The sequence below is a fragment of the Glossina fuscipes genome, unplaced genomic scaffold, assembly GCF_014805625.2.
Source record: "Glossina fuscipes isolate IAEA_lab_2018 unplaced genomic scaffold, Yale_Gfus_2 43, whole genome shotgun sequence".
Classification (NCBI taxonomy): domain Eukaryota; kingdom Metazoa; phylum Arthropoda; class Insecta; order Diptera; family Glossinidae; genus Glossina; species Glossina fuscipes.
In genome coordinates this window covers 761,991-789,735 of record NW_023998427.1, presented here as the reverse complement: position 1 = coordinate 789,735, position 27,745 = coordinate 761,991, and the positions used below count along the sequence as shown (strand labels likewise).

The following is a 27,745-nucleotide window of genomic DNA, read 5'->3' as shown; positions in this document are numbered from 1 at the left end:
GTATATAGGGAGTCTCGTGAACAAGCCTTTCTTTCTATGGCAACAAAGGCTAAAATTATTACTATTGCAGTTGATAAGATTAAGCTTATTCTTATTAGTTTCATATCCGTAGCGCTTTAAATGATTTCGAATCAATTAGCTCAAGCTACGAAGTATAAATCTTTTTTAATACCGAATCGTATTTAATTTATTCGATAACAAACCCAGCTAATGCAAGGAAAATCACAAGATACTATGAATTTCATGAATGAATCGGAATGTGATATCCACGTCCTTACGCATTGCAACTAATCTCTCTACTTGGACTAAAGCTACCTACTTCTACTCATATCATTACGGACATATTGCAGTCTTAAATGATGCTACCATAATAACGACCACCATTCTAGCTAAATTAGTCTAATATGATCGGCATAATCCAATCAATCATATTATGGCCAGCTATGAACCAAGTCTCAGTTTTCCACTACTGCACCAGCGCAATGACAAAGAAGCAAAAGATAGAATGATTGGACGAATTAAATGAACACCGTAGGATATCTTCAATTAAAAACATTAATACTTACCGCACTCACTCAAATTTATATCATAGGCAATAATATTTTATTCATTTGAAAGAGTATGGTCCATGAGAATGAATATATAAAAAGCAGTAACTTCAGATATGTCAATCAGTCATTTACAGCTTACAAGGGGATAAATATTTTAAATAAATTTATTTGGCTTCTCATTTATCGCCTTAAGCCTTCATTTCATATTCTGGCTTATATTTCACAGCAAGTGAAAACATAAAAATAAGTAGAAAGTGTATATTTTAAGAGACAGAACATGGACGGACATTAAAAATAACGAAAAAGAAATTGATAAAAATTTTAAAGGTAAAAAGCAAAATTTGAAGAACTACTTCGCCATATAAAATACTATGCTATACATGCAAGGCAGCGTTTAAATTTCAACGAACAGATAGATAAAATTAATTAACCTAACACGAATTTAACAAATTTACAAACTTATCATCAAATTGTTTTGGCAAATTTTTTGTAAAAATATCAGCAAACACGTTCCCAGTGCAACAGTATATTAATTCAATTTCAACCCAATTTATGTGTATATCAATATGTTTGCGTCGTGCGTGGCAGCTTGAGCTTTATACAAGACATATCGCACTTATTTTTTTTTTTACAGCTGCTTCATCAAATTCCAAGTGGAACTCGTTCAGTACATTTTTGTTATACAAAGCTTTCTTTGTTGTAGATGTAAGTGCCACGTAATCCGCCTCTGCGTTACTTACAGCTAATGAATTTGGTCTTGTCGGTATGTAGGAAAATATTCCTTAGGCAAAGAAAAATGCATATCTGGTATGCCATTTTCGACCATTAGCCTTGCAACTGGTATATCTCACTTGCTCTATTTCAACATTTTATTTTGCGTTGTACTCAGATATTCTAGAATGCGTATCGCTGTTTAGATATGTTCTCGAAGGGACTTCTTGCTCTTTTAAGCTAATTTACATATGGACGGCAGAATGTCTAAGCGAGTGCTCACTGCTAACTATATAATCGATCCTATGGGAGTCTGGTAGTCCGATTCATCGACTTTCACCCATGCAACCGCATTACATACTGCTCAGTGTGCTGTATCAAGTGACATTGCTAATGGTCAGCAATCTTCCATTTTGAAAATCCCCTTTACCCTTGGGGAAGTTCCACGTACTTCCATGTATCATTTACCTGGACCTCTTGTTAGTGGCCAACGTTTTCACACTTTTGAACATCTTCATCCGCATCTGATTTATCAACATACACATATTTGTTGACTTTATAGGCTCAATAAATTCACATCTCTACCCACTATTAACTGCTGAGTAACTTTGCCGAGCAATCAATATGCTTTCGCTTCGTCTTACAATAACCGACCATAATGTATTCTTTACTTTATGATTCAAATTTATTTCACAGGCGTTTATCTGAAGCAACTCCTATAGATGTTTAGAAATTTCTAAATGTGCTACTGTAGGTTTTCTGTTACGCTTTATATCATAAGGTGTTATTTCTTCTACTGATCTAGTTAGTGCCCCATTACGTAAAAATGCAGCTGTGCAGACTACTTCAGCCCATAATGAGTTATCTACGCCTGCACCAGTCAGCGTACACTTTTCCTTTCCAACGTTTTCCTGAAACGAACAGCAATACCATTCTGTTACGGTATATATCGCACCGTTAACTGCCGTACAATTTCGATTAGCTTCAAGTAACAACCAAAGGCTTGATTATCTTACTTCATACCGTTGCCACTTCGCAAAGAAATTTTCAATTTTTTACCGAATCTTCGTTCAGCGATCATTTTACATTTTTTGATCTTTTTAAATTGTAATTTTTAGGATAATATAGATTATATATATAATTCTTAGGAGGTGATCTATTTACAAATTATTTACAGAAATTTATATTTACGACGCCTTAATTCTCATTCCGGTCTTAGCTCGTTCGAGTATTGCAATGCAACTCTTTTGACTCGACTAACTTTGCCTTTTGCAAATACTCTGCTTAGATGATGTTGACACACCCACCAATCTCATTTATTACGGCAAGTAATCCTTTTATACCGTTATTATTATTCTGTTAATCCTTGTGTTCCCGTCTTTTCACTCAGCAATATGGTGCATCGTATCCCTACCGACCATAGTTGTAGCATTTCAGATTTGAACTGTGATTACCGTTTTCGGTGTTTATGCTTGTGCTACGTAGGTGTTCGTTGCTTTCATTTCTTGCACAATTTCTTGCTTTTGTAGCATGTATCTTGAACCGTGAACACTTGTTCATTGATGCTTGACTTAAGTTAATGTCGATGTGCATATGTTACAGCGCTCTTCGTCCTTTGCAAACATATTGTTGATCATCTTCTTCTTGTGCTACTTTCACCCTCAGAAATTGCTTAAATAAACTCAATTTTCTTAATATTCCTTCTTGCCCATGAATCTCTCTTAGAGTTTCATTCATGCCTCATTTGGTGCGACGGACATTTTTTTACTTAAACTAGTTGTATTGTGGCAACACTCAGGACAATAGTCGCCATACCTTTCTTGTCTTTCGTTCACCCAATCTTCATTTCATCAAATTTTTTTTTTTTTTGTTGCATTCGCCCTCATTCAGGTCAGTTCATTCAATGCGATTTCCCATAAATCTTGATGGTGGACCAATACGCTTTACATAATTTCTCTCATCGAAGATATCAAATGTTTTATCTCGCAACACATCACTGCACTGTATAGTTGAAATTATCTTTTATTGCACTTGTACACGGCGCTATTCTTCTATCACCAATCAGTCCGTGCATCCATAACCTATTGGAAATAGATTTTTGATGTTAATCAAAACAAATATAATAAAAAAAATTGTTTAATACATTAACATCGCTGAAAATTAAAAGTGAAGAAAACGAAATTGAAAAGTGCTTTGAAAGTGAAAAACAATAAAAAAAAAAAATAAACAAATTAAAAAAAAACTTTTATTCATTGAAGAAAAGAATTTAAAAATCAACAATTATTATCCAATTAAACGCTTATATTTAAAAAGTTTAATTTAAGATTTCTTTTAAATATGAATTTAACTTTATGTGGCATTTTATTATGTTATTACATTAAATGAAATGAAATTCGAGAATGAAAAATGCATTGAAAGCCTTCCTCCACATTTTTAAAGCATTTGCCATGTGCCATGACTTTCTGGCACATTGAAAATCCTGGACAGAACAATAACAAAATAAAACTAAAAAAAAAAAAAAACAGAGAAATAAAAAGAAAGAGGAAAAAGGAAGAGAAGCAAAAAAAGAATTGAAAGACCAAAAATATTCTTCAATTTGTTTAGACAATATTACTTGTTTTCCTTGTTTATGTATATAATGTAGAATAAGTTTAAGTTGACAAAAAGTTTCTTTTTTTTTTTTTTTTTCTTTTTTGTTCGTTTTCAACACAATTGTAAAAATAGTTGGAAAGATAGCTTTTCATTCCTATTGTTATTCTTCTCTAATTTACAAAACAAATACAGCCTGATGATGGCTGAGGGTGTACGTTTTTGCATTGCTGCTGAGGCCAGTGGGCGAACACGAGATGGAATTAGGCTGTTGGTTCGGGCGATTCTATACACAGGCCATTTGTGCTTCATGGGCAATAATTTTTTTAAATTTATTTTGTATTCTTGTTTTGGCAACAATCTACATTTTTCTTCCGAAAATGGCGGTAATTGCTCTTGAACAAGAATTATTTCTCACACGCTCATCTTTGTTAATTCGCCGTTAATTCAGTTAACTTTGTTAATAATATATTTTCTTAATATCTTTTAAACTAACTTTTAATGGTTTTAATCAAGCATTCGAGATCGAGTCGTGCTTCCGAATTTTTAGCATCCACTCGATCCAACATGATTGTATAGCACTCTTCTGTATTGTTGTTTTACCAGTTTGAGGGCAATCGATTGGGGAAATTTTGCTCTGTAATCGCAAACAATTAATACTAGAATCCTTTTGGACGAAAATAGAGGGATTAACAAGAAAGTGACATGAAAGGCGGATACGGCAAACATCAATATATATTTTTTTCGCTTTTGTAGTTATACTCATCCATATATAACGTTCAGAAATACAAATCATACGATCCATAAATTACACGAACAATTCATTAGTTGAACGTGAAGTTATCACATCGCAAAACTGAAATGAAACAAATTTCCATTTGCGAATCGCTGTTAAATGGAAACGAAACAGAGGCATTCTTAAAACGATTACCAGCGGATGATGACATGTAAGTGAGATACAACGAATATTTGGGAAATAGATTGTCTATGACGAACTAATCTATACGAAAGTGATCAAACCCACCTCACATAAGATGGCGCGTTTGGTTTCGAGGAGTTGAAATGACAATTGATTTTACTCGCTACGCTCAACAATTATTACAAACAAAGCAGTTAAAATTAAATTAAGCAATTTATATTAAGCGGCCAGAATCGGTCAATCGGAAAGATAAAAATGCCCGGCTATTTATAGCTGCGCAAAAATTGAAAGAACTTCGTTGGAAAGTTTCGATATATTCATGGTATAATCTAGACATCGCCTCGTCCGATTACCATTTCTTTCGCTTTCTTCTTAATACTCTTAACACAGTGGAAAATTGACTTCATAGGAATGCCAAAGGCTATCAGTCAATATTAACACCTATCGAGTGATGTCTAATAAAACTAAAAGAAAAATGTGCATCAACTTGGCTTAAAAAAAAAGACAAGAAACTATGCAATCACTTGATATTTACCATAAAAATATGAAACAATATCCAAGTTGGATGAATTTCAAATAAATTTTACTTTGACAAAAACTCAAAATTATTTAACTTCTCCCTTAGATTATGGTTTCGGTTGGCGAATGCAAGACAAATATCTGCAAGCTTTAATCTTTTGATAACAGGTATAATATTATATGCAATAGTTTCGGTACATGAAGACCTATGTGACCTTGAGGAGTTATACTCACTTATACTCACATATGCTTGATCAACGTGATTAAGCCATGTCTGTTCGTCTGCGGCACTCGCTTGGTTGCAAAAAATGAACATGTCGACTTGAAATATGATAGAAGTTTTCAATGCACGTTTGTTGTTGAAAATGGGGCAAATTCGTTGGAGCAGAAACATGCAATGGCTCGTAAATTGCGTGCAACCCGGTTTTTCTTAACAGAAATTCGTACGTGCCATAACTGAGCTAGCTAGTTCGTCAGATGTGGGGGAGGTTCTGTAGTTTTGCTCACGGACACTCCTAAGAGGTTCATACCAAAGGAATTGTATTTACTTACCCTTTATTTCATTACACCAAAACAGGTGTTGGGAAACCCCGACGCAGGATAGGTTGTGGTAGACTCGGCGACTAGATACACATATACACAATTCTAAATACATTCACGTTTGTGAATTTATTCACTGAAAGCATTGTAATGGTTTACAATTTGTTTATGACATTCACACTGCGATATCTCAATATTTTCAGAAACAAGCGTATTATCCTAATCAATATGCGTTTATTTGCTTATCGTTAGATGAATAAATTTAACGCTTTAAAAGAGAGCGCATTACTATGTACTGAACCAGATAATAGAAGACATTATTTTTAGAAAACATTTTAAATAACTTCCTATTGTTTTATTTTGTATTAGTTTTCTTTTCAATTCCGCTATGTAAAATTTAACTTATAGCCCATATAATAGATGTTCTCCCGTAGTTTTTTTTTTTTTTTAATAAAAAAATTTCTATTAAAAAATCGAGTACATGCATAGATTGTTTTTAAAATATGTGCATTAAAAAGCTTGCCCTACATAGATTTTTTGTTGACTAGATTCTGGCAACGGACCTCAAGGATAGATGTATAAGCAGTGACAAACTTTTTGTTTTTTAGGGATATTTTTGAAAGCGAAAAAAAAAAAAAAAATGAAAACAGAAATGAGAGAAATAAATATTTTCATACACCTGGCTATGAGCCAAAAGTATAAATATACCAAACGTCGTCGCTGGCAAATAAATTTGGCACTTTTTTGCAAGAGAACTCATTTACAAGTACTTTTTCGATAAATGTTTTAAACGGGGTTATTGTGCACTTTTGTAAATCGTTTCACGATGAAAATAAAAGCAAATCAACAAATTAAAAATGTGACGTTTTTTTCAACAAATAATATTGTTTTATTATTATTATAATATTTAATGTTGTTCTTCTCATTGTTGCTATTATAAAAAAAAAAAAAAAAAAAAAAACGATAGCACATATTTCAATTATCGCCATTTAATAATTAATATAATGTAAATAAATCAATAAAATTGAAAAATAAGTTGAAAATTCTGCCTCTTCTCGCTGTTCTCATCGTTTGAACATTTCGCCTTACCTCACTTCATTGACGATTGCAAGTTTCAATTTTTTCTTCTTTATTCATACGCTACGTACAATATTCAGGCGAGCCTCCCATTCCATTCTTCGCTGTTCCGCTGTTCCGCTGTTCCAATCTGTAGTCTCCTTTTCCTGACCCAAATATCTGTATACGCCGTAGTAGTATGCAGGTAAGAAAATTTCTTTCATTTTAAAAGTTATTAGTTGTTAGCTTAGTTGCACATATGAGCGTGCTTATCCCGTCCACTTGTATAACTCCGCCTCGTACCAAGTCTCACATACCTAACTCGACGGTTTATCTGAATTATTAAATGAAAAACCATATAAACTTTTCACATTTACGCAGTTATAAAAACAGCAAATAAAACACCAGATGCTTTTTTTTTATTATTAGTTGGCAAAAGAATTCTGTATATTTTTATATAATTAAATCACTTTTGTTAGTATAAAGTTAATAAAAATGCTAATCAAAACATCAGAGAATATATAAATAAATATATATATATATATATATATATATATATATTCATACATTCAAAGATTCATATAAATTGAGCCTTTCAGTATTGTAGTTGTTCGCTCACAGCGGTTACAATAATATACCTGTGTATGGCCACTCGAGTTACGATTTGAGTAGAAATGAAAATAAAAAAAAATAAAAAAAATGATAGAAAACACAAAGCATGAAACATTGCCTAGAACAATTTGAATGATGAAACACGCCAAGCTTGATAAAACCTTTATATGCCATTATGCTTTTGCTTGGCACATTTATTACATTGTCCGTTACGCCTTAGGCCTTTGTCCTTTGCTTGGCGTAGTCCAATGCCGCCGCCAGTATGCGTTTCTCCAGTATACGGTACTCCAAGATCATGACCGGTATTTGCGCCATTTGCAATTTACCACATTTCACTCCAGCTAATTGCGTTTCATCTGCTTCCAAGGTGGTGGGGAATACACGTAACAGCAGCATTAGACGTGTTTGTAAATATTGCCATGTTTTGCTCTCTAACGATGTTTCCAAAGCACAATCAATATGCAATAAATCAGTTGCTCTTTCCGAACATATCCAATGCTGTAATTGTTCTTCATTCATGTTAAAAACACGTACGAATGCCAACAGTTCTGGCGATATATGTTCAGGTGCTGGCAATACCTTCAGTTCACCATTTTTTGGTATATTAAGCAATTGCAATAACTGTGAACGTTTCTCATATAATGGATCCGATTGACTGAGGCCCAATTTAATGGCAATGCTATCCTTTGGATTAACGGAATTAATGAAACTTTACATAAGGCCAAGAGCACATTCGCAGATAGAGTTATAAATAATGGAAGAAAGAAAAAAAAAATTAATATTGAAACTGTTGAAGATATATACACACACATATATACATATATATATGTTGGAGAAAAGGATTTGAAAACCTTATTTTATGTAATAGTGAAAATCTCTCAGGAGCAACACTTTCAAGGGAGCAAATTTTCACTTTTGGATTTGTTTGACAATTATTAGTATGCAAGCAAGTAAGAAGATTATAGTCGGACAAAACCGAATATTAAGATACCCTGCATAACTTCGCCCAATACACCTACTCAATCAAAAATCGCAACGACGCATATCGGAGGAGGATGCCCAAATCAACACATGATGTGATTCCAAATTTATCAAACTCAAAACAGTTATTATTTTATTAAAAACTACAAATGAGATTTTCTTCCCACATAAAAGCTTGCTTTTCATGATAATCCTTATATAGGTTAGGATCTAAAAAATAGACCTATGTGAACCACATTCCATATGATTAATTTTTATGCTACATTGCTGCTGTAGACCAATTTTCATCATAGAGTATGAAAAATTAGACCTTTTCGGCCTATAAGAGTTTATTACTTCATTGTAATCCTTGTATGCGAAGACGTTCAAAAAGTAGACCCACTTGATCCAAATTCGACAGATTTAAGTTTTATATCAAATTACTCTTCCTAACCCAAACTTTATCATAAAATATTACAAATTGGGCGTTTTTCCTCTATAAAGCGTTATTTAGCATTAAAACCCTTATACAAGATGGGGTCAAAAAAATATACCTACGTGATCCAAATTCAACAAGATTAATTTTTATGTCAAGTCATTATTATAACCGAATTTTCGTCAAGATGTATTGAGAATTGGACTAATTTCGCCATATAAAAATTTGCGTTCCGTAGAAACGATTATAAGAGAGAGGGTTAAAAATTGCCCTATCCGATGCAAAGTTTGAAGTTCTCTCAATATTACTCAGCAAGGTTTGTCGCGAAATTTTGGGTATTACAATAATTTTGCATATACCGACTTATCAAAATAAGGTGTTATATGAAGGGCGGTCGAAAAAGTGAATCAATCTGAGCCATTTTCAATAGCGTTCGTCCTTGGGTGAACGCATCGAAGAGACAGATATTCGTACAATAACCAAAAACTAAAGTTCTACGTTAACACGTCAATTTAGTGAAGACGTGCCAACGGATTATTATTATCTCGTGCAAAAGTCGAACCATGCTTTCTGCACCAACTTGTTTTTTTTTTTTTTTTTTTTTTTTTTTTTTTTTGCGCCATTTTTATTGTTTCCCTTTAGACATTTTTTTAATTATGATATTTTAATTTAATTTTATATTCGCTTACCCGTTGTGTATCAGAAGTTCAGCGTTTGAACGGTCCCCATAATGTATGAAAATTTGTTCGCCTTCATTAAAATCATCCTGTGCAGTGCTTTCCATTTGGCACGTTTCCATATTGAAATAAGAAGTGATATGACCATGACGATGATTGGCCATATCCCAGAATGGTATTAAGGCAGCAATAAGTTCATCTTCTGTATCCTGTTTCGTACGTGGTATTAAATTCTCACGAGTCATTACTGTTGAAACAGCCCATCTGGAAAATAATGAGAGATTGTTGGTTCAAATATTTTTAATGGGAAAAGTTGAAATAATTTCATTAAAATTTAATTTAAATCAAAATTGCGTATGTACATCAAGTGCAGCAAAAAGGACCTCAAAATATGATTAAAATTTCAATTTAAAGTTTTTTCGAAAGGGGGGAAAAAAAAAAAAATAAAATTAGAAAAATACACACAATGAGAAGAAACAACGGAAGGGTGCCTGAGAATAAATTTTGTTGTCTTTCTCTTGAATTACTTAAGTAATCTAGAATGCGGCCAAATGTTGAGGTTAAACCAAACATCGCTTAATATTGCAGACATCTGCTCAGAAACGTGTTAAAGGGCAGAATAGGCATCGTATATGCACTTACATACATACATACATATGCGAGCATAAACACGCAAACGATATACAAACACATGGTTAAGCCATAATGATAATCGTATACAAAATTGTTAACATTGTCAACAAGGAACGAAAAATATAAATATATATAAATATATATATATATATATATATATGTATATGTATATATATATACAAAGTAAGCGTTCGCCCTCCTTCACTTTTTTCAGGAACCTTACGTTATACAGAAGAATAATAGAAAGCAACTAATATTGCAATACTGCACTAACCAAACCAAGGTATGCATGGAACTATAAAGGTGATTATGACCTTAACAACTCAGGGCGCCACGGAGACCTCAGTTGTGTTGATGATAATGCCTATGGCGGATGCGATGCAAACAGCACATGAGAGGCTTAACTCAAACAGAATAACTCTTAATTCTAATTAGAATTATAAAATGAAAAAAAAAAAAGCAAGGGGAAAATTTTAATAATAATAATCATAAAACGGGGCAATGTCGAGAGCACCGACTCATTCTCGCTTTTCAAAACTATGCAACAAATATTTGCATTAGAATCAGCCTGACGGTATGTTATATACATAAATCCTACGCTTTTGTCCATTTTTTTTTTTTTTTTTTTGTTTTGTTTTTCACGTTTTTTTTCCAACACAATCTGTGCTACTTAACAGTGGTTAGAGATTTAATAATATTATGAAATAGCATCAAAAAGAGAGGAATGAAAAAAAAATAAAAAATTGATTGCAGTTGGTTTGAAATGAATTTTGAATCCCCACCACTTGAATGAAGATTTCTTAATAAAACGCTGCGAAGCAATACAACAGCATTACGAAATATGCCACATTTTTACGCCACAAGAGACATTATTTTTCATTATAGCTAGAAATGCAATGTGAAAATTAAGCGAGTGCCGGGTATATCGAAAATTATTTTTTTTTTTTGGTTTTTTTTTTTTGCATATATTCTCTGCACATAGTGTCGAACAAGCTTGCAGAAAAAGAAACGGTTTTGCGATCAAAATTTCTGATAAAATTGGAAAATATGAAATAGCGATTGATACGTATTGTTGGTCGAAATGGCGAATGCATTCTTAACAATTAATAGCAACTTATTTTTCATCCCGCTGTTAGTTGGTTAGCTAGTTATGAAAACGTTGTGAATACAAGTCCTTAAGCATTGTTTTTAATTTACAATAGATCAAGTAAGGCGGAGCAGCGGCAGGACCGAATGCCAATGCAATGTAAACTTACATAGTTACGGAGCACAATTGTGCCATAGACTGCAGTAGCAGCGTGCTTCTGTTTTAATTGTTTTAAAGTTTAATTTTGAGTTTTTTTTTTTTTGTGAGTAGAAAAAGAGAAGGAGGGAGAGAGAGAGAGAGAGAGAGAGAGGGAGAGAAAGGGAGGGAGAGAGCGAGAGAAAGATAGAGAGGGAGAGAGAGGGAGAGAGATAGAGAGAGAGAGAGAGAGAGAAACAAAAGAAATGAATGAAATAAAAATCAGATAATGAAATTATTTATAAGCTCTTCAAAACGAAGAAGAGAAAATATTTATTCAATTTAAAAACAACAACAAAAAAAAAAAATATTATAAAAGCATAAAAAGAAAGCAAATTGCATTCGAAATTATGCCAATAATTATTTGATTCAATACATGAACGCAATGAAGCCGTATTTCCATTAAAGTAAGCAACACATTCTCATTTCCAAGTGCAATTAATTCTATACGAAATCTTAAACGAAAGAAACCAAAAAATAATAATAATAATGAATGAGTCACAATCGAAGCAAACTTTCCCTTTCTCTTTTCAATTGCTAGCAAATCACTTAAAAACTAAAATTGCAGCAACAAAAAAAAAAAAATGGGGAAAAAAAAATTGGAAAAAGAAAAAGGGGGCAAAGAGCGGAAAAAAAGAGAAAGAATTAACTAAAGTAAAAGCCACTCAATAAAACTTATTGGGTATACAATACACTAGCAAACGACAACAACAACAATAACAACAAAAGTAAACAACACAAACTTTAAAGTCCTTTGATAAGTTTGATTTTTTAAAGGGCTGTTCCAAGAGAAAGAGAGGCATGAAGAGTGAAAAAAAAAAAACTAAACAACTTTTCTTTGATATGAAATTACTCTAAGCACACACAAGTTTAAAAAAAAAAAAAAAAAAAAAAAAAAAAAGTTTGAAAACTTGTTTTAGAAAGAAAAACAGAAGAGAATTTGCATCAAGTTTGCGTAGAACCGAACGATACCCGCCACGAGTAATCTTGTTTATGTGCGAATAGTGACGTGAAATGTATCCATCCGTAAACGGATTCAAGAAAATACATTGCTTTGTCCAAGTAACTTTTGTCATTACATATGTAATGGACGTAATGCGTGTTCGTCGAACCTTACAATGGTACAAGGATCCATATAAGTCTTTTTCAAAAACGCAATTTTCAATATATTCCCATTCCCGTCCATTGCTTACGATCTTATTAGGCGTTTATAGGCGTTAACGAGTTCATCATTATCAAAGATCACACGTACAATGCGCCATAGGCCGATCAAAACCGATTTCCTTTTCTCACACATATCACGCAGCCGAACTTTTATATTATGGGCAAGTTTCCCAGATTCCATTTCAGACATTTCGGAATTTGTATACTTAAGATGGTTTTCATGCTCCGACAGGATGCGATAGGACAGACATTCGAGGAAAAACATTGCGATCGTTTCTAATAAAAATTTTGTAAAAAAAAAAAGGTTTATGTCATTTATCAATAAATTTAGGAGCGCGCGTAAGACATCCTTGCATTGTTACGCACGAAATATTAAAATGATTACACTTTAGGATGGCAAGTACAAAAGAAATGAATTTGATGTGCTTAAGCAACATCCACACATGCACACGATTTAGTTGCACATCAAGCCTTTTATATGGCATTAATAAATCATTGACGACAGATGGCTGATTATTAAATGGGAAATAATGGAGAAAAAATGTTCAAAACTATTTCGAAATCTTAACTTAACGATGAGATTATCCTTTATATTTACTTTTAAATAAAAATATTTTATTACTAATTAACTTAATGTGCGTTGTTTTATTTTTTAACTTAAGCTCAGAATGTAGTAAAGTATTTTTTTTTTTTTTTTGCTTTATTTATACAAGAAAAATGGACAATTTTTTCAGAGTCTCCGCCGTTACCGTAGACAATATATAGAATGCTAATAAGGAAAAAAAAAAATTCTATTCTCTGTAATGCATTGATTGCGGGCGCGCATCTCTAGGGGGTGAACATCGCGTGACTGAGATGAAACAAGGAGGGAAATTATATTCGCCCATAGCTGAATGTTTTATACGTCACCACATACCTTTACCCTAATAAAGAAAGAAAAGTAATTTCGCATACGCGATTCTCGTTGATTGGGCGTGGCTGGTTTTTTTTTTTTTCTGTTTTCGCAAGACGTACTTGGAAATTTGCATCGTATCTCTGGGAAAAAATGCACAAAGCAGGCATGTCGCCAGTTTACGTTCATTGAACTGTAAGCATTTCATCTGATCGATATTCTCTCCAATGTCTTTGCTAAATTTGAACTCGACAAATACGCTTAATAAATCAATTCACAATTTGATACTGATCAAGCATATATATATATACATATACGTATATAGGATGGGGTTTTTTTTCAATCTTCATTCTGCAAATGTTTGATAGGACGAATAAATCTCTATCCTTCGGTGAAAGACAAAAAAGAGGGAGAGATGTTTATGGGTGTTCCATTTAAAAGTGAAAACATCTGTAAAGTCTACGGGCGTAGCGGTGAAAGGGTCAAAGTCACGCTAATTTATTATACGGCATACGAGCAATTCCGGTATGAGCGAGTGAAACTCAGAGAATGCGCGATTACCATAGCTAAGCTATTGATCAGACCCTTAACCCTTAAAAAATAATCGTACAACTCTCACATGTTCAGGCGTTTAGAGAGGCAAAGTTTAAAGTCACTATTTATTTGCAGTTTACGTAATTTTTTTGGAAAAATGGCAGAAAATGTGAAGAGAGACAACGAGTGAAATACAACAATAGTGAAATATCACGAGATGCAGCAGCGTCTTTATAATAAATAAGTACACACACACACACACACACACACACACACACACACACACACACACTAAATTGCTATAAATGATTATCCTCCTGTATACATATTATATACAATATATATTTATACATGTATATTTATATCTCATATATATATATATATATATATATATATATCTATATTTATTTATTTATTTATTTATTTATTTATTAAGCCACATACTACTATAAAGCTCTTGCAAATATGTTCACATAAACATTTACTTACGCGCATGTACACGTGTATAGATGATTGGAAAAGTGCATTTAATTTACGTATATGCTTGCAATGTAAACAAAGGGCGTCAGTGTGTGCTTAGCAGACAGACAAGGTGTAAGTGCGTTGGATTTGTGCATGTATGTTATGTGTCTGCATTGTGGTTTCGTTATTGTGTTATACATATTTGCTCTCTACATGTAAATGAATGTGTGTGAGTTTAGGTAAGTGTGCTTTACATGTTGCAACTGTTATGAATCTTTTTTAAGTCAATAGTTCAAGTGTAAAAGTGGCAACACTTGAAATGCATTTACATATATGCACACATATATACGTACATAATTATATATATATATATATATATTTGTATACAAATGTATATGGTAACCACGGCCTACGCAATAATTCCACTAACGCTTCCCTCCATATATATATATATATATATGTATATAAATATTTTCATATGCGCGCTTCTGAATAAATAAGCACAACCGCAACTAGATAGACAGACATGACGTTCAAGTATATTCCACGTGTATGGCATATAGTGATGAATGTTAGCTTCTTTGTTTATTGGTTACATTTATTCATAGATGTATGTGAGTGTTCGTTCGTACGTTGGTTGATTAAATTATAATAAAATACTTGAAGCAGATAATTACGAGAGCTTCGCTAATAAGAACATGAGGAACGGGAATCAAATAGATTTTTCCTTCTTTTTTTCTTTACATTCGCCAAAAAAAAAAAAAAAATACATAAGGGATTTATTCGTCTTATCAAAACGTTTGTAACGCCCACAAATAAATGTGAGATCTCATAGATCATATGAATGCATATACTTGTCCAGCATCAAATTCTGAATCGATTTAAATACATCCGTCTGTCCCTCCGGTCATCGATATTATATGCATGATAAACATTCTCACGTTTGCAAAAATGAAGATATTTTGACATGAGATGTTCTTGCACGATAGTTTAGTATTGAAAGCGGGACACGTTCGATCAAGTTCGATAAGTCTACAATGCGACCAAAAACCGTGAGCACCTTTACAATTCACTTCTGTTTCTTCTTTTCGTTTTCTGTTTGTGGCGACTTACGATTAGTTAATCTATTTGTAACCTCGTCCGATTGTTAATATCTATATCGCGCCACCATACGCTTCCGATAAGGCCGAGTGCAAATTCCACTAATCGTTAGAATTTAAGTAGATATACTCGCCATAAGGGCTTAAAAGGATCATCAGAGAGATAATCGATCGATTCATATGTGTTTATAAGGGTTCCTCGTTAACCAATCAAGACTTTGCTAATTGAAATTTAACTATAGCCACACACACGCGAATGTGCATTGACGGATTGACACAATCTTTTCCCCAATGAATTTGTACACGATGAAAATAAATGCGGAGGCCAAGCTTTCTATAAGTAAGGAAAAGAAATTTTCGGCCCTCTTCATATGCTTATTTACTCATCTTTATAGTTATCTTATGTCTTGTAAGCGCACCACTACAGCCGTTGCATATGTTCGTTTTCAAGTTACTGTCTGAATGTCTGATAGGTAAAGCGGTTACGAGACTTGATTATTTTATATCAGCAGTCGCGCTTCAAAAACGACAGATAAAAGTTTAATGCATTTGACTATTGTCGACTGTTGTTATTGTTAATCACTGCAAGGATATGTGTAAAGCTTGTTTGAGCTACTGATGACATTTTACATATTCGAAATGCGTAAGTTGACCAGTTCACAGTCCAATGCCGCTAAAGCGAAGAGAAAACGATAGAATTGTTTTGCACTTTTCATCCCATCACAATAGAGATTTTGCATATATATATATATATATATATATATATATCAACATATACATACATACATTGTATCAATAAATCGATAAATAATTTTTAATATCCTTTTCACATATCTACGGCCACATTCAAGAGACGATCGATATAACTGTTTATAGCTCGCAAAAATTACGATATTTTTTTTTTTTTTTTTTTTTAACCAATAACAGGTGATGATGAGGAAGGTGTGTATATGTCGAATTGTCGTTAGCCAAAGTGTAATTAAAAAAAAAAAAAAAAAAAAAAATGTGGTTAAAAAAATATTATATAATATGATAGAGTCCAGCTGTCATTGCGGTACGAACTACTTGCTTATTAGATTTTGCTTGAAACGGCGCTTATACAAGCGCTTGCCCTGGCTAATGTTATATTAACTGACTGTCCGATGAACATTTTCGATGTCAAAGCACTTGATTGATTCGTAGCGGTACGCATTCAAAATAAATTTTCTTAAATACTAGGTGTCAACAAAAACCGAACGAAAAAAAATTCTCTTTTTTCCGATGAATAATGAATGAATAATGTTTTGTAAAAACCAATTTATACTCGAATGTAAATCATAATAAAATTTAGTTAAGCACTTAAGCAAAAGCAATTAAAAGTTAAATACCTATGGAAAAATCCTTTCCTTTCCGATACTAAATTCACGGGTTGTAAAAAAATGTAAATCGACCGTTGTCATGCTTTTTTCCTCACTTCCCAGGGTACGGAGGAAATTTTATTTGAGGTTTTTGTTCTTACAAAGCAAATTAATCGCAAATAGCAATAAACCTGAGAACATTGTTATCCTCTACACGTGCAGGCACGATGATATAGTCAGGAAGATTCGTTGTTACGGAACGATGCAAAGAAGTAATAGTGTCTGTGTGGATTAAGTTTCAATTGAAGAATGGAAACATCAGGCGCGGCGGTTAAGACCTCTGCTGGTACGTACTTCCAAAGGCGTGCCATGTGATGAAAGAATGACGAGTCGTGATAATGTGTCATATGACAACGCAGCCAATTCCAATTAAGCTAAGAAAGCTTTGTAATCCTCTTAAAAAGTTTAATTGGTAGAGATATCACTTTCACCTCTGCCGTGGATGTATCTGTACATGAGCATTACATTGCCCATATTACGTCAATTGTAGAGGGTATCGAGACTTTTTGAAAATGTTTCGTCCACCATGAGCATGTGAGCCTTTCACTGCATGCGGCCAAGCCTCGCCAAGCGAAATTTGTAGCCCCTACCCACACTAGTGAGTTTTACTGTGATGTACGTTGGTTGGCACGGATATCGCCTGCATCGAACTATTTCTTACAATGCTTTAAAAAGCCTAAGCTCTCGACTGCATCTTTCGCCATTTCCGAATGCATCTTCGGTCCAACGAATATCATTTTGCATTTCCTTGTCTGTGGGAACATCAGGGATCGTCAATTATTTTACATTGACATCAAACCATCAAAGAATAGGAGTTTTTGGTGACCTTTCCGATAAAAACCTTCATTTTCTAAATACTGTTTCGTTTCCATGATATGTGTTGCAAAGAATTTATTACTATTCCTAGCTTCGCAATCTCGAGCTTAAATCGCATTTAACGCAAGTCAGAAAAATGTCTTCGGTTTCAAGCGAATCGAGGAAGTCGTTAGGACGTTAGTTAACTCTTTAACTTTCTCAAGCAATGGTTACAGCTCGTTTTCGCAAATTTAAGATATGCTATCTAGATTAACTAAACCCTAAATGGCCAATTTTGCTCTGGTCGTGGTCTTGAACGTCCCGTAACTGGTTCCCATGCCCGAATAGATCGAAAATTTGATTATCTATCTTTCTTTAAAGTTGGATAACGAAACATCATTTTAATGCTCACACTAAATACATCCCCACCCTTTTTTTTTTGTTTTTGTTTTACTAATTTTGCTCTGCAAAACTGTTCCATCCCTCATGCCCCATACACTTACTTTCTTTAGTTTATGGTTGTAAGAACATGGATACGAGCATAAGGTGCACTTGGCACTCCATTAGTATAGAAAATAATTGCATTTAAGCTACGTTCAGTTTAGTCGAGTTAAGTTTATAACAGTATTTTAAGTGAAATTCATACAAACACACATACACACATAGTCACTGTATGGTATATGAGTGTAAAAAATCAAAAAAATAATAAATTTTTTTAGAAAAAAAAAAAAAAAAAAAAAACCAAAAAAAAAAAAAATTTTTTTTTTTTTTTTTTTTTTTTTTTTTTGTTTGATAACCTTGCCACTTATATATGTTTGTGAAGCACTTCGACAAGCACAAGCACATATGTAGATTTGCAAACAAACACTTGCCGTACCGTAAACCATAAGTGTATTTAACCTTTCTTTGGTGACTTGTTGAGGGTTGAGTAGATGTGGGGTAAAAGCCATATATATATATATATATATATATATATATCTTATGCAGTTTCCCCTTCTCGTTTTAACTTATCTCTCTTATCTGCTTACTTGCAGCCTTTCAAGCTATATGCTTTCGGTATGTGGTTGTATGAGAGTTCGAATGTATATGCATTGCATTTACGTATGTTTGCATAAGTATTAGTCAGTTTTGTATAATATTTACACACCTGTACTGCCAGTTAATCTCAACTGTTGGTTTAATTCTGTGTCTGTAAGTGTGTGTATAAGGGGGTAAGCATGTTCAAATGTATTTAAGTGATTTCATTTCATAGCATTTTCCCTAACACTGCAAATCTGTTTTTCGTGCGCTCGTGTGTTTGTGAATGTACGGCCAACTGATTGGCTCTTATATCGTTGGTAATTAATTTAATATTTGTATGATAGAATCACTCCGACAGGCTCTGCCTGACGCTACATTGATACTATTATCATAGTGTATGCTATTTCTTTTTCATCTTTTTTACTTTCTTCTTCTTCTTCTTCTTCTTCTTATTCTTATTCTTATTCTTATTCTTATTCGTGCTCGCAATTCATTAGCCTTTGTGTACGTGGTTAAACCAAAGTTAAATTTGTTTGCGCGTTTCTCCATTAATTTTACCGCCAGGCAACTAAAACGCTTATTATACTCATAACAGAATATAATCAACAATAAATATATTTGTAATGTTATTATAGTTATGCTTATATAAATATATATGCGAACATTTCCATGGCTCATAACATCGATAATATTAACATATATACACACATCTATATGAATACATTTATGAACATATCTAACGTTTATCTATTTATATTTATTGTAATGTGTTTATATATCTATGTATCTATGAAGTGAATGTTTGTTTTATATGTATGTGATAATAGCTTATAGAGCTCCAAGAGGTTTTCTTGTATCTCTTTTCCATTAAGTGCTATCATACAAATTACATTTCGTATATATGGATTGGGTAGTGGGTATGTTGATATGGATATTGCTTTTCTACTTTTAAATGTGCAAGTGAATGTGTTATATGTGATTAGCTGTGACGTTAAGAACGCTTCGCCGTTTCTCATTTTGAAAATATAAAATTAAACGATACACACTAAGTGACTCGATTTGCATTGAGAAAATTCAATCAATTCAATTTGCTGCACTACCCTATACACTATACGTGTATGCACGACTCTATGATGTATTCGTTCATTAATGCAACATTAAGTTAACATAAATTACTATTATTATCGGTCATAATACTTTATAATTGGTTTTCGCAAATGCTGGCATATTTATAAACAAATTCCATTTAATCAATATTAAGTGTCTTTCCTATCTATTCAAGAGTGACAAAGATGATTAATTGCAATTGATTCGATTATTTTTCTAACGTTATCTAATCGATTGCATTTTTTGCATTCATCATTATTTTAATAAACATGAAATATGCGATGAAAAAAAAAGCATTTAATATTTATTTTGCCAAAGTATATGAACATTAATGAAAACAATATCCACTAAATTTATATAAAGAGGGAAATGATGATCCTTAGGTTAATATGATCAACGCGTTAAGTAAATTGCGTGATATTTCCCTTAGCCGTATGTAACTAATATCATATATCTTATGTGAAATGTTTAAATTCTCTCTCTGTTTTTGCGCTATTGTCGCCATATTTGTTCTGGACCCCGCCGGGTACGCATTCATTGAATTCAGAAACGAGAAGAGTAAACGCCAATCGGGTTAACTATTATCTTATGCGAGTTAGGCACATATATATTCAGAGTATACTCCAAAGCCTCTTTCTCTTTCTGTTCTCAATGAAATGATATCGTATTGCTTTAGCTGCAAGTCTTCGAAAAGTTCTAATCCCTTGGAAGCGAAATAAAATGCATTAAAACGCATTTCATATTCGACATCCGTATATTCGAAATATACATCCGAAGGTTAATATTTCTGCATTAAAAAATTACCCAGATCTGAGAACTCGCAATAGGAGGTAAATGCATAGATAAGCAGACGTGATAAGTGATTAAATCGCGTCTCGCGCCACCACCACCAAAAATATATATCGTGACAAGCCGAGCATAAAATCCTAAATTCTATTAAATATCAGTTTATTAAAAAGAAAAAAAAAAAAAAAATTTTTTCAATTACAAAAAAAAATCTTTATGAGAATTTTTTCAATCCTTGCACTTTTTCTCTTTCTTTCTTTCTATGTACAGTTGCTACAAACTGCTATATCTTTGGCAGTAGACGATGGCTTTGTATTGGAGCCAACAGACTATACACCCGAATACCAGAATGGTATGCCGAAAAGAGTTGGTTTACGGAAACGGAAACGCCGTCCCCAAACGGGAACATCTGCAGTAAGATCAACGGCATTGGCTAATAACCAATATTGGCGTGGCCATATAGACGATGATGATTTGCGTGAACCAAATAATAATGTTAAAGATGGAGAACAACAATCGAAAGAGTACAGGCGGCCGGAAAAAAATTCAGAAACAGAAAATGTTAAGCTCTTAGACGCTTTTAAAAGGGAGCAAAAACCTAACGATAGCAATGAAAAATTGCGTGAAAATCAGCAGAATTTGGCCAGCACTGCGTCACCAGTGAATTTAAAAAATTTATTAAAAAATACCGGAGGCTTAAGTCTTAGCGAGATATTACAACAACAAAATCTATCGTTAGATGATCTGCTTAAAGGCAAACAAAACGCCATATTGGCATTGCAGACGACTAGTTTGCCGCAAATTAAACAAAAGCCGAATATCAATCAAATATTAACAAAACCGAAGATTGTAGCAGAGAATCGTGAGGACGCTGAACAGAAAACGAAAGTATTGGCTATGCAACGTCTGAAATTATTTGGCACTGCTTCCAGACCATTAAACGATATAAATGCTCGGAAAAAAGAATATTTAAATGCGATCGGAACCACGGTAATGATGACAGCCAGTAACGGTTCCGACTTAACAAAGCCAACAACCGTCATAAGCAGTACTACCCGCGTGCCAATTTATAAAAAAATTTTACATCAGCGATCAACTTTAAAGCCCACCTTTTTGCTAACCAATGCGACACTTGCTCCAGTTAACACTTTTACGGATTATGTGGATCGCAAGCCAGAGAAAAATTTAACCAACGAGAGCGAAGAAGAAATGGACTTTATCGTTGAAGATGAACAGGAAGACGAAATTGAGACAGGAGCACACGACGAAAATTTGGACACAGAAAACATCTCTTTAGTGGAGGACTTAAAAGATATCAGCAAACAAAATGTGGACATGACGACGACAAGTAGCAGCAATGCTGCTATTACTGTGAAACCGATTCAAAATAAATTAACAATCAACTCAAGACGTTCTGGTTATACAACAACCGGGCAATTAACAAGAACTACAAGGCGGCTTAATTATGCATCATCGAGCAATTCGCCAACAACTACAAGCACTAAAATGACACCTACAACATCGCCTATCACCAGCACCGCAACTAATATTATGCTAACAACGACAACAACCGCCAGCAGCAGCACCATGAATTTAACACCCAAAGCCCACACGATGTTCAATAGCGAGCAGCTGAAAGAACGCATTCAAGAGAGTCTTCTTAAGAATCTCATCGATAAAAATGATAAACAAACAGATCAGCATCGCGCTACATATAACAATAACGGCGATGACGATTTGGAGAACTTCTTCGATGAAGCGGTCAAAATAAAGGCTCGAAAGCCCGTAGAGACTTCTACCTTGATCACTAAAATGAGACAATACTCAACAAGTACCGCTTCGTCTAATAGTAAAAAATCTCAGTATAACGAATTTCTTCCCGATTATGATAATGTAGATGATCGTACCGATCTGTTGGAATTGATAGAAGATCGTCGTTCAGGTAATCGTTTGTTCAAGGTGCTTGAGCAACGTAATATGACTTTAGAAGAATTGATCGAGCATCGGAAACGGGGCTCTAGTCAATTGCACTTGGCTACCATAGTGGAAAATCCAGCCGGCTTGTTTCCAGATAAACGTGTCGTCCTACAAGACAATATGGATATTGTAACGGCTTTCGAAAACTTTCCCCATTTCAATTTATTGAATCTGAAGAGCGTTAAACCGGATGATATAAAAACCGATTCTCAAGGATCAAGTTACTTCACCTCGATCATTGACATTGAACCAACGGATGAAATTTATAAAAGCGGTGGAGAAGGAGCAAAAACTGAGACAAGAGGTGCGCTTTTAACGTCAAACGTTAACACTAACCGTTTAGAACGTAAAAGGAGACTGAAGGCACACACAAATCATATACAAAAGTATCGCGGTTCAAGTAGATATAAAAAGGTTTAGTTGTGAAGCGCAGAGAAAGGTCGAGAGAGAAACAGAGGGAGTGAGAGAGAGTGTGAGAGAGAGTGTGAGAGATTGGGAGAGAGAGATTGGGAGAGAGAGAGAGAGAGAGAGAGAGAGAGAGAGAGAGACAGAGCGAAGAAGAAAAAGATTGAAGACAAGAGAACAGCGAGACAAAAGTTTGGACATATAATTAAATTTATGGTGAGCTGCTGCTGTTGAGGCGGTTGTTACAATGCATTTTCTTTTTTAAATGGAATTTTTCAACGACCATTTATTTTATTTTATTTCATTATATATATATATTATTTGTCGCGAGAAAAAATGCACCATTGGCTAGAAACTCTAACATACAAAACCCGGAAAAGCCGCTTTAGCAGCAACAGCTCTACACATCATACAACAACAAGTAAGTTTTATTTTAGTTCTTTAGAGTGGAAGCTATATTTGTGAGAATATGTCCTTTACATGTTCGCTGCCTTTTAAGTTGATTAAATTAATTGCAGTCAGTTGATCAGCTGACAATTATAGCTTAAATACTAACTAGGACTAAAGATGTTTATCAAAATCTGTTGTTATTGTAAAAACTAAAAGTAACTTTTCGAATTTTTTCACATTTCCTTGTTCTATTTTCTTACAGTTTCCCACATCAATATTCTTAATAAAAATAGCAAATCTCTTAGTTTCTTTCCCGCTTGGAAAACATTGGCCCTAGCTTCGTTGGCCACAAGGATTACAAATAATGCACAAGCGATTACCCCCAGCCTAAGCAATACGTTCTATTTACCGCAATCTAAATTGCTTTTTGAAAACCATTCTACCGCTGACGAAGAGGATATGGAATTAAATGAAAATAAATTATTTATGTTAAGCAATGATACTATGGACGCTGATGATTCTAACGAGGTGGCCTATAATAGTGGAGCGATAAAGCCCATGCAAGCAGCTATCCGTTTAAATGACAACACGATACAGACCATGGAGAACGAAGTGTTGCGAGCGCATGATTTAGTAGACTTAGAATTATCTGGACACGGATTTAAGCGTAGCTCAACGGCACCAGTGGCTGTATCAGTGACTGGACAAAAACACCAAAACAGTTTCTACACGAATATATCGGCCGGTATTAAATCAGCCATTGTCGCAAGCACTACCATAGTTCTAACAGCTTTGATAACGTTTATGCTAATATTTGTCGTTTGTCGTTGGAAGCAGCGCGGGCTAAAGCATCACGCAAGCCGAAATAGCAATAATAGCAGTTTAATAAAAACTTATAATGTTATGAAAAGCAAATTACCGGCTTTGATCACTGGCACGACAACAACAACAACGACCACATTGACAACAGCCGGTCAGAATAGCAGTTCAACGACAAGATGTACAGCCCGACAAAATGATAATAATCCAGTAGCAGTGATAGCTACCATTACCACAACAAGCAATAGCGCGGTAAACAATGGCAAGAATAGCAATTCGCAACAGTTACAGCGACAAAGTTCGTTATTATTTCAACGAAACGCCAATAACAGTAAAAACTATCATCAGCAACATCAGCCGCAGAACAAAACAACGAAACTCTCACGTTTAAGTGGGCATAAACAGACGAACCTTAGAAACAATGAGAAATCATCCTCGTCCTCGTTGTTAAGCATTGGCGGTGGCTGTGGCGCTAGCACGGCCGCGGTTGGTGGCGGTTTATTAGGTGTTAGCTGCAGTAATTTAGGCTCCACCACCTCTTTGGCCTTTTCTTTAACTAGCAACTCATCAACTAAGTTAAATGCCATGGATACAAATTCACCAGAAGTGCAAGAATATCTTTTCGATACCTTAAGAAATTCATTTTAAAATGAATTTTGTTTTTAAATTACTTTTAACATAACTTGAACTTGAGATTTAAGAAATGCAAAAATTTATAAGGAAAATTTTAATAAAGAAAAAAAAAATACTTTAATAAACTACTTTAAAAAAAAAAAAAAAAATGAATATGAAAATGAAAATGAAAATAAATAATTATATGGGTTTCCAAGTAGTAAAAAATTAAGACGATAGATTCTTTCATAAAAAACCCAAGTATGATGTATGTTTTTGGAGACAATAATCTTTAAGAAAAAAAAAAAAAAAAAAAAAAAAAATTATAAGAAAACAAAACGAAACAAGTGCAATTTTTTTTTGTTTTTTCTTTTTCTTTTTGTTCAATTTTTGATGTTTACATTTTTTATTTTTTTATTTTTGGCAATTTACTTTTATTTTATAAAAATTAAACAAGAAATGATTACGCAGCGTTAATACCAACAACAATCTCTTGTAATTTTCATATTCCATACGCACACATACATACACATATACACACAGATACATACATATACATACTCATACACTTTCATTTACAATAATCGCAATAACAGCATCTTCTTATTATGCAATAAATTTACAGAAAATTGTCGAATTGAAGAAATTATTGTATTAAAAAGACAAAAAATATTATAATAATAAAATTTTCTATTCAGGCATTTTTTTTTTTTAAACTATGAAAACTGTAAGTATATAGATCTAGTGGCTTGGATGCATTAATCCATTTGCAATTCTATTTATTCTTTCAATATTCATATTTTTTACATTTTTGCATACATATCGTATTTTTTGGACCAAAGGACGCGCCGGACGATAACACGCATTACAAATTTATAAAATGAATTTTTGAAAAATATATTTTTAAATGTTAGTTTCGGATCAACATTTTTATTTATTTATAACATAACTCGTACTAGCAATATTCAGTTGATATTCACTATCGGTATTTTCATCTGAACTATTGTTGTCGTGCTGCATGTACCTCAAATTTGGATAGGATTTATTGAAAAAAATATTTTAATATTACCTTCGAACCATATAGACGAACACAAAATTTGAGTCCAATTTTTCGATATAAAAAGATGCGTCTTATAGTCCGAAAAATACGATACATTTGAAAACTAGAAAAAAATATGTTTCATACGTAGCATACATAAGCACTCCGCTCGCATATATAAATTTGTAATCACATGACATATACTCTTACTTTGCGTTGTATTTAACTTAAGACACCTGGAAAAACCTGGTTGTTGAGGTCTGACTTATGTCGTTCATTCTATGGAAAGTGTTGTTGTAACAAAAGTAATATTATACGAAATAAGGTTTAATTTTTAGCCTTTTGAGTCCAGTTTTAGCATTTGGTTATAGTTTTTATATCTGATTCCTTTTTTGGCCATTTAATTCCAATATTAGTATTGTGTGCAAGTTTTGCATAAACAAACAATTGAACCTGACACTTAGTTGCAATATCAATACCATAGTATATGCTAATTAAATTATAATTCTTTATAGTTACGTATGGCAAATGAAAAAGCAAAAAATTTTTTAAATATTTTTCAAGAAAACAACTACAAAAAATTGAGGACATAAGTTATAATAGGAGATATTCTTTCGCGGTGGGGAGATAGTTCATCGCATATCTTTGCACCTTGTATATATTTTTTCTTCAATTCCCATTCCAATTACAACAATGATCGCTTACATTGTTCCTCATCGGTCGCTCCAATCGGTTCGAATATGCTACAATTAGTAAACTACAACATGGACATGGCGTCTTGTTGGAGACATGACTTTATTGATGATCGCCGCATAATATAAAAACTTGCTCCAACATATTTGGTGGAACTGAATCCCGCTTCGAAGAACACTTTGACTTTAAGCATGGAACAAAATTTTTACCTTTCCGTATCATTATATGGACGTTTTTATTTGAAAGTGTTCCTTTGACATTATTTAAAGAAAGCAAGGTTAAAAACGCTCTTAAAGCAAAAATGGGGAAAAATACAACCTCCCTAGTGCAAAAAATTTGTCTAATCCATACCAAAGAGACTTAAAATGATTATACAGACCAAACGGCTACATAGAATATATTATATTAATTTATAACATATAATAATTGCAAAACAAATTGTTTTCAAAAAGTTTTGCACTTAAAGTGTGAGTTAATTTAAATATAATTAATTCAAATTTTGTTTCTTGTTTTTGTTAGCTTAACAAGCATGCACTAAAAGATCAAGTTGCAAATATTTCAGTATTATTGCACTTTTGCTACATTTGCCAATAAAATTTGTTTACTGCAGTGTCCGAAATTGGCTTGGAGTAACTGTAGTTCCATAATCTCTTATTTATTTATTTAATACAAAAATCTAACACACAAGCTCTTCAAAGGCCAATTTAAGTGTATTGAGGTGAATTTCAAGAAGGGTGTGAAGATAAATTCGAATTTAACTAGTAAAGACACCTACCATTTCTATTAACATACCTCTGTTAACGAATTAACGGAGCTCATGTTAAATAATTGCAATTGAGATATAGTTGGATTGAAAGCCTAATCCGTCCATATTAAAAAAAAGAAAATATTTTTGTGGACATTTCATGAATCCATATAAAACTACCTTTCAAACAAACTAAAAAAATTCAAATTCTGCTTATGGAAACTATTTTTAACGGTATTTGAAATTCAGTATGTTAGCGAAAACTGCATATGAAAAAACACCCAAATTTGACACTCTAGTGCGGCCAAACTAGAAAATGTCGC

General features: G+C 33.3%; 2 protein-coding genes across 2 annotated transcripts in view; one reads left to right on the top strand and one right to left on the bottom strand.

The window, feature by feature from the left end:
* Positions 1-6,804: 6,804 nt before the first annotated feature.
* Positions 6,805-25,034, top strand: LOC119637089 (rho GTPase-activating protein gacF). The gene is made up of 3 exons (XM_038032911.1): positions 6,805-7,090; positions 21,013-23,023; positions 23,777-25,034. The coding sequence occupies exons 1-3, from the start codon at positions 7,085-7,087 to the stop codon at positions 24,979-24,981; spliced, it is 3,222 nt and encodes a 1,073-aa protein (XP_037888839.1). The 5' UTR covers positions 6,805-7,084; the 3' UTR covers positions 24,982-25,034.
* LOC119637090 (actin-histidine N-methyltransferase) overlaps positions 7,446-27,745 on the bottom strand; it is a 22,508-nt gene continuing 2,208 nt past the window's right edge. Inside the window, exons 3-4 of the mRNA XM_038032912.1 lie at positions 9,583-9,834; positions 7,446-8,206 (exon numbers count right to left, since the gene is read on the bottom strand). Coding sequence (XP_037888840.1) covers positions 7,714-8,206; positions 9,583-9,834 — 745 coding nt within the window. The 3' untranslated portion in view covers positions 7,446-7,713. The remainder of the gene's footprint in view (positions 8,207-9,582; positions 9,835-27,745) is intronic.

What these genes read in the sequence shown, in the direction of transcription:
- LOC119637089 (XM_038032911.1), top strand. An exon ending in AGCAAAAACTGAGACAAGAG is followed by an intron (nt 23,024 to 23,776) that starts GTGCGCTTTTAA and finishes ATTTTCTTACAG; the next exon opens with TTTCCCACATCAATATTCTT.